The 14540-nt window shown below is 43.2% G+C and overlaps 1 protein-coding gene across 1 annotated transcript in view; it reads left to right on the plus strand.

Annotated features, from left to right (window-relative positions):
- The window catches only part of LOC139456458 (E3 ubiquitin-protein ligase ZNRF3-like), a 77168-nt gene that overhangs the window by 54266 nt on the left and 8362 nt on the right, over positions 1–14540 (plus strand). The window contains exons 3-6 of the mRNA XM_071238184.1: positions 8380–8454; positions 11147–11296; positions 12884–12970; positions 13606–13803. Of these exons, the coding sequence (XP_071094285.1) occupies positions 8380–8454; positions 11147–11296; positions 12884–12970; positions 13606–13803 (510 nt within the window). The remainder of the gene's footprint in view (positions 1–8379; positions 8455–11146; positions 11297–12883; positions 12971–13605; positions 13804–14540) is intronic.

Genomic DNA, 14540 nt, shown 5'->3' on the forward strand with positions numbered 1-14540 from the left:
GCCAGTACACCTTCAGCTTCATCAGGGGACACTTTAACTAACAGATAGTAATCCTGTTGTCCATATACAGCCACTGCAGGCCAGTACACCTTCAGCTTCATCAGGGGACACTTTAACTAACAGATAGTAATCCTGTTGTCCATATACAGCCACTGCAGGCCAGTACACCTTCAGCTTCATCAGGGGACACTTTAACTAACAGATAGTAATCCTGTTGTCCATATACAGCCACTGCAGGCCAGTACACCTTCAGCTTCATCAGGGGACACTTTAACTAACAGATAGTAATCCTGTTGTCCATATACAGCCACTGCAGGCCAGTACACCTTCAGCTTCATCAGAGGACACTTTAACTAACAGATAGTAATCCTGTTGTCCATATACAGCCACTGCAGGCCAGTACACCTTCAGCTTCATCAGAGGACACTTTAACTAACAGATAGTAATCCTGTTGTCCATATACAGCCACTGCAGGCCAGTACACCTTCAGCTTCATCAGGGGACACTTTAACTAACAGATAGTAATCCTGTTGTACATATACAGCCACTGCAGGCCAGTACACCTTCAGCTTCATCAGGGGACACTTTAACTAACAGATAGTAATCCTGTTGTCCATATACAGCCACTGCAGGCCAGTACACCTTCAGCTTCATCAGAGGACACGTTAACTAACAGATAGTAATCCTGTTGTACATATACAGCCACTGCAGGCCAGTACACCTTCAGCTTCATCAGGGGACACTTTAACTAACAGATAGTAATCCTGTTGTACATATACAGCCACTGCAGGCCAGTTTCAAAGAAAACAGCAGAATTCTAGCATTCAAGGGGTATATAATTGCCTTAAATAACTTGAATTGAATTTTTTTTAAACAAAGTTGATCAGTACTACTCAATCTCTGAAAACAAATTGAACTTGTTTAGGGTTTTGTTCTTATTGTGGCGAATACGGTATGTGTTAAGGCTATAGTAGTGGCGCCCTCTGAAACCTACTAGAATCTAAATGAAAATTTTAAGCCTTAATACGGATATCATGTTATGCGATGCTTAAATGTAGTCTATCTGCCTATTAATAGTGGTGGCACTGTGGACAAAAGTGTTGCACATTGCTGTCAGACAGCTAAAATACTTTTCCGAGCTGCTTTAATCCCAATGCACTCACTTGCTAAAATAATACCTAGTAGAGCTTTAAGGTGAGATATATTACTTTTGACTAAGCGTGGCCTGTGTAGAGCAGAATATCTTAACTGAATCGCCCCTGATAATGCCCTGTGTACATTCACATTTTTGTAAGCAAATTCGTTGTCTGTGACTTTTTGTCCATGAGCTAGCACAGAAGCACTTCTAAGCCAGAGAATCGAAATCTTGTTAAATCTCGTCACAATACCACCAAATCCCTCTCTTAACTTGGTAACTCCTGAATACACAAGCTGCAGGTTATTCTGACTTGACACAGCAGACGATCACTGGGACTCTGCACAAGAGGATTCCTAATGACAAAATGTCAAAGATTTTGTCTGCAGATGTAGACTCGTATTCAGCTGCCTGTGTTTCTAGCTGATACACAAATGGACGTAAAGATGGCGTGATCTTTTTAACCAAACATCAAGGCAATAGTTCCAGGCGGTAGGACATCGCCTAGCACTGAGCCCTACACTGAGGGAGACGTTTGATGCTTGGACATTAATAAGTAAAGAGCTACGACAGAGGGCCAAATTGCTTTCTTTGTAGTCTTGATGATTCCAGCTTGGAGACTTGGTGTCGCAGACTAAGTGTCGTATTTTTGCTTTGAGTTGTGGAACATCTACTGAGGTGTCTCCATGCAAAGAACAGACATAGGGGTGATCTTTGTGGGAATGTATGTTGCTATTGACTGACTTGGATTTAATGGTCGTGCTCATGTTTTGGAATTTTATGCTTGATAGTTGCGAACAGTGTGTACTTTTTATGTCTATTGATTAACTTTGGATGAAAGAAATATAATGGTTTTGATTTACTTTTGTGAGCTCACCTGGCCTGAAAGCTTATGTTGTCCGTTGTCATCGTCAATAAACTTTACATTTTCGACTTCTTTTCTGAAATTCCTTGATGGATTCAGCTGAAATTTTGTGTAGATGTTTATTACTATTTGGGAGTTCAAATTTATTCAAGGCATCCAAAAATTGAATTTCAATAGGATCACCAGGTTTTCCTTTGATAAAAAAATAGAGGTTATCACGCGAGTGTGTTTGGGGATGGTAAATATCCTGCATTAGGATTAAACATTGTATTTAGCGAGCCTTGGCCAATATCGTTCCAACTGAAATCTATTTCTTATACAGTGGCGAAGCAACATAAACGCAAAACAACAATTGTTTTTAATTGACTTTCGCGTCAATCCATCGGTCTGTCCGCTAGAGTAACTGCCCTTTGTCAAAGGGAAGCTACTCTAACCCTAGTCTATGAGACGTCACGGTCAGATGTTGTTGACAGTCGGTCTTTCCTGTCATAACGTTAAGAAGTGCAGTCAGATGTACACACAGCGCCAAAACGAAACAAGGTAACAATTCAAACATATTTCGGCTAAATCCAATTATTTTAATTTGTGGAGAAGGTTTCAAGCCGCAGAGGTCTACAAGCACAGATATGGCTACTGATCCCGCTTGGCTAGGCCTCGTGCCCTCGCAAAATTGTTGCCAAAACTTAGAAAATGCCTTAGTTACTCCACTGTTAGACAATGATTTTCAGTATATTAGACTGTTCTTTTGATAATGATAGCAATTATCCCTGTAGTTTATCGAGATTCCTGCTGGTTAATTCTGACTCGATCACCGAATGACGAGGGCAAAGCCTTGTTTGTTTATAAACAGTGAAAGTAGTCCCTACTTGACCTTTGATATTTGCATCTTTATCCGCATATGACCATAACGGATATCGTTTTTATCCGTTGGCTTTATCCTGCCTAGAAACCTACCCATTATATGATGAACAAGAAATATTCAAAATTCTTCTTTTCATACACTTAAGGGTCAGAGGCTTGATACTTGGTGAGTGAGATGTTTAGCTTGTGATGAACCTGATTGGATCAAGACATCTTGATAAGGAAATATGGTCTCTGCTCAGCCATATCATTTACTGCCTCACTCACCTACTGTCTCACTTCCTCACTCACTGACTTGCTGATTCACTCACTCACTTACCTGCCTCACTCACTTCCTCACTCACCTACTGTCTCACTTCCTCACTCACTTACCTGCCTCACTCACTGACTTGCTGATTCACTCACTCAATGACTCACTCACTAACCTACTGTCTCACTTCCTCACTCGCCTACTGCCTCACTCTCTAACCTACTGCCTCACTCACTCGCCTACTGCCTCACTCACTAACCTACTGCCTCACTCACTCGCCTACTGCCTCACTCACTCGCCTACTGCCTCACTCTCTCACCTACTGCCTCACTCACTAACCTACTGCCTCACTCACTAACCTACTGCCTCACCCACTCACCTACTGCCTCACTCACTCGCCTACTGCCTCACTCACTCACCCACTGCCTCACTCACTCGCCTACTGCCTCACTCACTAACCTACTGCCTCACCCACTCACCTACTGCCTCACTCACTCGCCTACTGCCTCACTCACTAACCTACTGCCTCACTCACTCGCCTACTGCCTCACTCTCTAACCTACTGCCTCACTCACTCACCTACTGCCTCACTCACTAAACTACTGCCTCACTCACTCACCTAGTGCCTCACTCACTCGCCTACTGCCTCACTCACTAACCTACTGCCTCACTCACTAACCTACTGCCTCACTCACTCACCTAGTGCCTCACTCACTCGCCTACTGCCTCACTCTCTAACCTACTGCCTCACTCTCTAACCTACTGCCTCACTCACTCACCTACTGCCTCACCCACTAACCTACTGCCTCACTCACTCGCCTACTGCCTCACTCACTAACCTACTGCCTCACTCACTCGCCTACTGCCTCGATCTCTAACCTACTGCCTCACTCTCTAACCTACTGCCTCACTCTCTAACCTACTGCCTCACTCTCTAACCTACTGCCTCACTCTCTAACCTACTGCCTCACTCTCTAACCTACTGCCTCACCCACTAACCTACTGCCTCACTCACTCACCTACTGCCTCACTCACTCGCCTACTGCCTCACTCACTCACCCACTGCCTCACTCACTCGCCTACTGCCTCACTCACTCACCCACTGCCTCACTCACTTGCCTACTGCCTCACTCACTAAACTACTGCCTCACCCACTCACCTACTGCCTCACTCACTAACCTACTGCCTCACTCACTAAACTACTGCCTCACTCACTAACCTACTGCCTCACTCACTAGCCTACTGCCTCACTCTCTAACCTACTGCCTCACTTACTCACTTACCTGCCTCACTCACTCGCCTACTGTCTCACTCACTCACCTACTGCCTCACTCACTTGCCTACTGACTCACTCACTAACCTACTGCCTCACCCACTCACCTACTGCCTCACTCACTTGCCTACTGACTCACTCACTAACCTACTGCCTCACTCACTAACCTACTGCCTCACCCACTAACCTACTGCCTCACTCACTTGCCTACTGCCTCACTCACTTGCCTACTGCCTCACTCACTAACCTACTGCCTCACCCACTAACCTACTGCCTCACTCACTAACCTACTGCCTCACTCACTCACCTACTGCCTCACTCACTCACCTACTGCCTCACTCACTTGCCTACTGCCTCACTCACTAAACTACTGCCTCACTCACTAACCTACTGCCTCACTCACTCACCTACTGCCTCACTCACTTGCCTACTGCCTCACTCACTAAACTACTGCCTCACTCACTCACCTACAGGCTAACTCACTAACCTACTGCCTCACTCACTAACCTGCCTCACTCACTTATTCGTCAAGCCTTTCTGAGTTTCACTAGCTCCAGTGTTTACTTGCGGAGGGTCATTGGTGCAGATTTGATAGTGTAGCAACCATCACACCGACGTACCAATATTGATTAGCTTTGATTTTGTGAGTGTTGAAACACCTTCAAGCTACTTGTTCTTCTGTGTGATAGATACATCAGCGGTGAATGTTGTGTATTTAATGTACATTGGCCAGCTTAGTTTGCCTTGATCTATAACAGTCCACTATAGGTGCTGGATTAATGGCCGATCAATCATCAGACTGCAACGAAATATTGATTACTTCATTTGATAGCGGTTCATCCTCAGAGAACTGAAACCCAAGCAAAAGTTCTTTCAAGTCTACAGAAGCATATTGGCCTCCCTCGGTTTAAGTAGCATTTTTTGTTTTCATGTGAAAGGCAAATTGATGAATATTCTTCTGGAACACGAAAAATTATCTGCGCCCCTTTTTGATGTTCAGGGTTATGAATATGACTGTGGTTACAGATATAGCATGCACATGTAGGCTTGTCAGACTCGAGTCCTTGTCATTTAGGGTTAAATCCTCAGCTGTGTATTGACCAGTCTGCTGAAGTGGGTATTCCCGAGAATATTGATAAACCAGCGTTCACGCAAACCCACAATAGCATTCCTCACAAAATCCCACACGGAAAATACGAACCATTATACATGACAACTTGTGGGAGGTAATATCAACCAGCAGCTCCTGAGAAAATATATGAATCAAGGATAATGTATGTATGGTGTATGATACACAAAGATCAAAGTTGCAAGCTGTGTTGCCTGGGTATGGACAGTGGGGAGACATGTTGAGAGGGGCGCGAGGCCGTATTCACACAGCCTGGGAGGATAGGAAACATGACCTAGATTTAATCAGGTAGGACAGTATAGCAACATCAAAGCCGGAGTCGCGCCTTTGATGTAGTGTTAAGTCCTGTCTCTGATAAATAATAGACTGGGTGGTGTGTAAGAGGGAGTTAGTCCCACTGTGTATGCCTGGTCATAATGTATAGAGCTGAATGAACCATATAGGATAGATATACTTCCCCTCAACAGATGGGCAGCGGCAACGTTGGTCAGGCCTGAACAATTGTTTTGTGTTTCTTTTACACTTGAAAGTACTTTGCTTTTTGAAAATGAAAAAGCACCTTGTTTGAACTTGTTTATATTATTTTTTATATTTTTTAAAAATTCAAATTATAAATTTTGTTTTTAGGTTACACATATAAAGCTTTTCGTAATTCAGTTTTTCTTGTGCCCTCTGCTAATCTAGTGTATGGACCAAGAGAGCCCATGAAGCAGGGACAGGTGTAGTGGGTGTTATTAATGTTTTAAATAGTTGTGATGAGTCAGTGAAGGAGTGAAAGGTTTTAAACATTTGGGATACAACAACACCCTTAGAAGCAGAATTTTAATGGCGTAATGGAGATTTAATTTGAGGCAATTTGCTTTGAGGTGATGAATTGCCTCGAGGTAGAGAGGAATGTCATCGAAATATTCAATGTTTAATTGTGTGATAAATGTTTATTGTATGTACTTAAAATCTTGGATATTCGCATCTTGTTTGCTATACTGAGTGAGTGAGAAAATGTTGTGTTATGCTACATAGTCTGTCTCACAGACCTTAGAGAATAATTCAAAAATTAAATCCAAATCAAGTCTAGAATGACTTGGCAAGTCTAGATCTCCTCAGATCCTGATTTTAAGCATTGTTCTCATGTCCATTTGGCAAGTCTAGATTCCCTAAACTCCAGGCTGACATTAAACATTGTGCTAGGCTCCTTTTGGCAAGTCTATATTCCCTAAACTCCAGGCTGACATTAAGCGTGGGTTCTAGGCTCCATTTGGCAAGTCTAGATTCCCTCTAACTCCAGGCTGACATTAAGCATTGTTCTGTGCTCCATTTAGATATTACTTTTATTTTGTAGATATATATTTATGAATAAAATAACTTTATTCCTGGTCTAGCCACATGTATGAAGACGCCAGTGTCTTCCAATGATGCTCTTGATACTACTCAATACCGCTATGTGTCTCTTAAATCCCTGACATTTGGTCACTTTAGTTGATAGTTCTTAATCATATTCTGTTGAGATTTCTAAGCCTGCTGTTATTGTTTGTGAGTTCGGATGTTAGACTGATGGAGTGCCACGGAGAGTGCCACGGAGAGTGCCACGGAGAGTGCCATGGAGAGTGCCGTGATGTAGTGGCCTGATGCCTGGGAATGATTGACTGCATCAACTCCCAGTCGGAGGCACCTGTTAATCGAACACTTGATCAATCTGTCTGGCTCCTCACTAGCCCAGTAATGGACAGCGCAGGCTGTCTCAAATGACCTGTTTCATCAAGTTTATATTGTCACAGTAGTCCGCAGGTGATAGATCCATGTTAACAGGCTCTGTCAGATCAACCCGGCTTACCTAAGATGCTATGGATGGGACTTTTATTATGTGAATAAGTGTTTATGTATGTTACCAATATTAGTTTGAAGATGGGAAGATGTTCAGTTTGGAAAGGGGGTCGCTAAAAATAGGTCCCCAGTTTCCCATGCTGTTTAGTGTATAAAATGTGTTATATGGTATATGAACTGTCAGGTAATTTTGGTTTATGGGAGGTTGATATTGAATAGAGCATCTGCCTGAAGAGCGAAGGTTGTTGGTTTCGATCTGCAGCCGTGGAATACCAACAGATGCTATGAGATGGTACTTGTTGTTACCCTGACTGGCGCTCAAAAGTAAGGGAATAAAAAAGGACTGGTCGTCTGAGATGTAGGATTCTGTGTCTGAGTGAGGTATCCATGTTAAACTGCGGCATGATGTATTATAGGGCTAGCACTAGAGATCTGGCATTAGTCACATGTGCAACTTTCATCTGACAACAATACAGAGTTGAGGGCATTACGTTTCCAATGACTTATACATTGATCTGTGGTTATCCCCAACCTGGTAAGTGTAACAGGGCAGCTCTAAATAAAGTGGGTGAAAAAGAGGAATTCCGTTCTTCTGCGTCATGTCATTGATTCTTCACAAGGAAGAACTGCATCTTTTGAAAAAGAAAACGGAAGTCTCGTCAGACACATCCTTAACTTGCCTGTTCCTTTTTTTTTTCTCAGTATATATTCATTACTCACCGGGATGTACCTATACGATGACCAACAGTTGCCAAGCTTCAGACTCTGCTGTGCTTATATAGTTTGGGGGCAAGTGGCCTTGCTCAGAAATGGAGGCTGCCATCAAAATATGTTTTCAGGGGCCAATAACAGCTGCAGTCTCCTTGTAATGCCTCTGCCTCAACTCTTTTGCAGGACTTTCAGAAGCATCTGTGAAGTCCGATTGTGGATTGATAAGAGGGCTTATTTGTGTTTTGTTGGGGTCAATGACCCTGTCCCTGTCCCCAGGTCAATACTTGTGTGTATTCATGTGTACTGTGATTAAAGGATGGTGATGTTGTTGCAGGCGCGGCGGGCCATAGACCGTGGAGCTACAGCTGTCATCTTCGACGTCTCCGACAGCCCCGATGCTGCTGCTGAGGTAGGCCACCTGTGACTCTGGTCGGACTGCTTGCATGATGTGTCTGGATTTAGTCAATAATAGAAGAAACATACAAGTGCTCATTCAAACAATCACAAAATTGATTAGAGTACATTAGCACAGTTCTAGTTTGCCTGAGGCTGTCTGCAGCAAAACGTGTACATCAATGGCAGGAGACAGAAACATTCTGCGCTGTATGGTTGCTAAAAGTGGTGTAAAATCATACTCACTCAATTCCTATGGTCCGAGTTTGTGTTTGTTCAAATGTTGCGACTTTCTATTTTCTCCATGTTTATCAATAAACATGACATGCCCTAGTGAATTATCCAAGTCATTTAAACTGTTCTGCTGCTCAGCAAACTTAAGAAATATTCAGGTGAACATGTCTTGTTGGGATAGTAGGTGTGCTGGATGTAATGTAAGAATCCAATCCCACGGGGCACTGGGGTTGTACTAGGGCTGGGACGGGTATCTCAGGTACCCGGGTCGGGTGAGTACTGAGTAGGACCCAGGTACCCACAGGACTACCCGGACCCGTTGTTAAGTCAACTTTAGTGTATGCATGACCAGATTGTATAATACATGGATCTTTGCCAGGGCTATGCTAAAAAAGGTCCCAATCGGACATTTTGAGACATCTCCTGAGACCTACAGTGGGTAGGGTCGTGTAGTAAGGGGGTGGGGACCCGGGTAGTAAATTTGGACTCGTCCCAGCGCTAGGTTGTATGTAGTCCTTGTCTGACCTGGGAGGAAACCTTCCAACCCTGTTATGACTGCACAGATCATGCACTGATCTGTTCAAATGTTAGGTTGGGAGTTTTCTGGAGTTTGTTCAGCAGTATAGGGGCTGAATACGTTCCCTCTTGTCTAGGAGGCCTTTCAGATACAAATGGGTGGTTGCAGAGTGTGGTCTGTCACATTGTGTGTTGTCTCATTCCCATGCAGGGCTCGATTTAGGAAACTTGATTTAACCTGCACCAAGTGCATGTTGACGTGAAGAGCTAGTTGCACCAGACTAAACCAGGTTGCACATTTGTCTCTTGTCAAATATATTCAATACAGCCCATGCAGGTCTACAATGTTTGGCAAGTCTAGATTACTGCAGTATTTGAAAATGAAGAAAGTCTCAAAATATATTCATTTGAGACACTTGATGTTAGTTAACCTAGTGATGTATGTGTGCTTCATCTTGACCAGATGGGCGTTGACAGTGATTGTATGTGTGCTTTAGCTTGACTAGATAGGTGATGATTAAGTGATTGTATGTGTGCTTTAGCTTGACTAGATAGGTGATGATTAAGTGATTGTATGTGTGCTTTAGCTTGACTAGATAGGTGTTGACAGTGATTGTATGTTTGCTTCATCTTGACCAGATAGGCGTTGACAGTGATTGTATGTGTGCTTTAGCTTGACTAGATAGGTGTTGACAGTGATTGTATGTGTGCTTTAGCTTGACTAGATAGGTGATGATTAAGTGATTGTATGTGTGCTTTAGCTTGACTAGATAGGTGTTGACAGTGATTGTATGTGTGCTTTAGCTTGACCAGATAGGTGTTGACAGTGATTGTATGTGTGCTTCATCTTGACCAGATAGGCGTTGACAGTGATTGTATGTGTGCTTCATCTTGACAAGATAGGTGTTGACAGTGATTGTATATGTGCTTTAGCTTGACTAGATAGGTGTTGACAGTGATTGTATGTGTGCTTTAGCTTGACCAGATAGGTGTTGACAGTGATTGTATATGTGCTTTAGCTTGACTAGATAGGTGTTGACAGTGATTGTATATGTGCTTTAGCTTGACTAGATAGGTGTTGACAGTGATTGTATGTGTGCTTCATCTTGACCATATAGGTGATGATTAAGTGATTGTATATGTGCTCTAGCTTGACTAGGTAGGTGTTGACAGTGATTGTATGTGTGCTTCATCTTGACCAGATAGGTGTTGACAGTGATTGTATGTGTGCTTTAGCTTGACTAGATAGGTGTTGACAGTGATTGTATGTGTGCTTTAGCTTGACTAGATAGGTGATGATTAAGTGATTGTATGTGTGCTTTAGCTTGACCAGATAGGTGTTGACAGTGATTGTATGTGTGCTTTAGCTTGACTAGATAGGTGATGATTAAGTGATTGTATGTGTGCTTTAGCTTGACCAGATAGGCGTTGACAGTGATTGTATGTGTGCTTTAGCTTGACTAGATAGGTGTTGACAGTGATTGTATGTGTGCTTCAGCTAGACTAGATAGGTGATGATTAGGGGATTGTATGTGTGCTTTAGCTTGACTAGATAGGTGATGATTAAGTGATTGTATGTGTGCTTTAGCTTGACTAGATAGGTGATGATTAAGTGATTGTATGTGTGCTTTAGCTTGACTAGATTGGTGATGATTAAGTGATTGTATGTGTGCTTCACACAGTCTGAAGAGTTATGTATTTATTCAAGGATTTCCAGGGACCATGTTGGGGGAATCAAATCCCACCCCTCCACCCCTCCCCTAAAATATCAAATGGCCGGTTGTTAAGTGGTGATAGAGTGAATATATATGTGTGCTTCAGGTTGACAAGATATGGGTGATAATAGTGAATTTTCATGCCCTATGGCTTGACTAGATACATGTGCTGACAGAGTGATTGTGTGTGTTTCACCTTGACTAGATATGGGTTATTACAGAATGATTTTGAATGTGCTCCAGCTTGAGAGTGTGGTGAAGCCACTTGATCGGCCGGTCATCATCATCCGTGGGCGTGAAGCTGCGAAGCTGATGAACATTGTGAACACGCAGGATCAGGCCCAGCTGCGTCTCATCTACAGTCCAGCAGACAAGGAGGAAAGAGGCGTTGAGGTAGGCTCCAGTGTCATTTACAGTCTCATTCCCATCAGATCTTTAACAATATAATACAATACCTCTCTTATCTTATCTCCATGTCAGAATGATGAAATCTGATTGGTTCACGTGATCTTGCCTGGGAGGGTAAATACATTTCTGAGATGGAGAATAAATCCCTTATACCCCGCTTTGAGGTAAAAAGCTGCACAATTTTTCCGAGGCAATGAAAGTCACGTGACATAGCACAAGTTAAACTCAGCTCAGTCGAACAGCTGTTGTCTATTTTCCTCTTGTTGTAATTCTTTTACAATGGCAGATTGAAACATGTCGTGAAGATGAATTAGTTGTAGCAGTTTCACAAGGGGTATATGTGTAACACAAGCCAGAGGCTTATACCCCTCATGGTACTGCTTCAACATGTAGTGTGTGGTACCTGCTTCAACTAGTCATGTGTGGTACCTGCTTCAACATGTAGTGTGTGGTACCTGCTTCAACTAGTCATGTGTGGTACCTGCTCCAACTTGTAGTGTGTGGTACCTGCTGCAACTTGTAGTGTGTGGTACCTGCTTCAACTAGTAGTGTGTGGTACCTGCTTCAACTTGTAGTGTGTGGTACCTGCTGCAACTTGTAGTGTGTGGTACCTGCTTCAACTAGTAGTGTGCGGTACCTGCTCCAACAAGTAGTGTGTGGTACCTGCTCCAACTTGTAGTGTGTGGTACCTGCTCCAACTTGTTGTGTGTGGTACTGCTCAAACTTGCAGTGTGTGGTACCTGCTTCAACTAGTAGTGTGTGGTACCTGCTTCAACTTGTAGTGTGTGGTACCTGCTCAAACTTGTAGTGTGTGGTACCTGCTTCAATGTGTAGTGTGTGGTACCTGCTTCAATGTGTGGTGTGTGGTACCTGCTTCAACTTGTAGTGTGTGGTACCTGCTTCAACTAGTAGTGTGTGGTACCTGCTTCAACTAGTCATGTGTGGTACCTGCTTCAACTAGTAGTGTGTGGTACCTGCTTCAACTAGTCATGTGTGGTACCTGCTTCAACTTGTAGTGTGTGGTACCTGCTTCAACTAGTAGTGTGTGGTACCTGCTTCAACTAGCCATGTGTGGTACCTGCTTCAACTAGTAGTGTGTGGTACCTGCTTCAACTAGTCATGTGTGGTACCTGCTTCAACTTGTAGTGTGTGGTACCTGCTTCAACTTGTAGTGTGTGGTACCTGCTTCAACTTGTAGTGTGTGGTACCTACTTCAACTAGTAGTGTGTGGTACCTGCTCCAACTTGTAGTGTGTGGTACCTGCTTCAACTAGTAGTGTGTGGTACCTGCTTCAACTTGTAGTGTGTGGTACCTGCTTCAACTAGTCATGTGTGGTACCTGCCTCAACTTGAAGTGTGTGGTACCTGCTTCAACTAGTCATGTGTGGTACCTGCTGCAACTTGTACTGTGTGGTACCTTCTCCAACGTGTAGTGTGTGGTACCTGCTTCAACATATAGTGTGTGGTACCTGCTTCAACTTGAAGTGTGTGGTACCTGCTTCAACTTGAAGTGTGTGGTACCTGCTCCAATGTGTAGTGTGCTGTACCTGATTCAGATGGTGCTGTGTTGCAGATCAGCCGGAAGGACTATTTCAACATGGGCATCTTTGTTGCTGTGTTTGTCATCTTCTCCCTCATCTGTGTCTGTGTCATCCTCAAGGTGAGTACTAGCTACTTTTATTAGCAGAGTCGTCTTGGAAACAGTTTATCATATCAATTCTAGGCCTTTCATGATAAGTCCTATCTACTCAACATGCTGGGGGCATGAGTGGCGTGCTTGTCAACTTTCTGTGCAGAGTTGCATCCTTTGATCATGTGTTCAAATCCCAGATTGGCCCTGATCATGTTTCTTGGTTTGCATGTTGCATGGATTTCACCTAGGATGTGGTAAATGTCAAACACCTGCATGCTGGAATCATAAAGATTTTACAAGTGCTTCAAACAGTTTACTGCAGCGCCTGTGTGGTTCCTCTGACAATCTGCTCTTTGGCTAATTAAGGCAGATGACAACCTTCTTATTGTGAGTTTGAGTGAGTTTAGCAGTCGGGTAGCCTAGTTGTTAAAGCATTAACTTGTCACTCCGAAGACCCGGGTTCGATTCCCAACATGGGTACAATGTGTGAAGCCCATTTCTGGTGTCCCCTGCTGTGATATTGCTGGAATATTGCTAAAAGTGGCATGAAACCAAACTCAACTCACTCTAAAACCGACACTGAGCAATCACTCTTTTCCAAATCAGAAACGTTAAACATATTGGATAATACTGCATCGATTACAATATACTGTGTATTTCAGGTGAGATGGAGAAACCGGGAACGTCAGCTGTCCATGACAAACCTTGCCAAACGAGCTATTGCCAAGCTAGAGACGAGGAAGTACATCCCAAAGACGACCAAACACAAACACGTGCACACACCAGACTCTGACTCCAGCCTCCAGAGCTCTGCCTCGGAGAGTTGTGCCATCTGTCTTGAGGGATACCAGGAGGAACAGGTCAGTGGACCAGCGGACAATACAAATATTAATATTTCTCTTTAATATATGTATGACCCATGAAGATCCGACTAGAATATGTCTTCAGGAACCCATGCTTGTTGTATAAGGTGACTAATGAGATCGGGTAGTCAGGCTTGCTGACTTGGTTGATGCATGTCATCGTATCCCAATTTCATGGATCAATGTTCATGATACCAATCACTGGATTGCCTGGTCCAGACTAGATTATTTACAGACCATCGTCATATAGCTGGAATAATAATGAGTGTGGCGTTAAACAACAAGCAAACAAGCTACATATAGACTATATATATGGATTCCTGACTTAGAGAACTGTGAGATACCACAGGATCAACCAGAAACGGGATGCTTGTGTTGTTAGTCACACCCAAAAACAAAAGATTTTCTTAATTAATTCTGAGGCAAAGTTTGCAGAGTGGGGATTCACTCTACAAAGTTGTGTCTCTTAACCCTTAGCTCCTAATCATGGGTGTGATTCCTGGTTTGCTCTGACGATGGTTCTAGTTTCTCAGCAAAGTGGTTAACGTCTAAGACTTGCATTATTTGTGGATTTCCTCCCACATCGAGCTGACAGGCCATGATATAACTGAAATACTGTCCAAAGTGTTATAAAATACAGCTCACTCACTAACACTAATTAATCACAAGTTAGTCCACTTTTTTAAACTAAAAAGAAGAAGAATGTGATAATATTTGCCTGAATACTTATTTTA

The sequence above is a fragment of the Haliotis cracherodii genome, unplaced genomic scaffold, assembly GCF_022045235.1.
Source record: "Haliotis cracherodii isolate W230 unplaced genomic scaffold, xgHalCrac1.p SCAF_11, whole genome shotgun sequence".
NCBI lineage: Eukaryota > Metazoa > Mollusca > Gastropoda > Lepetellida > Haliotidae > Haliotis > Haliotis cracherodii.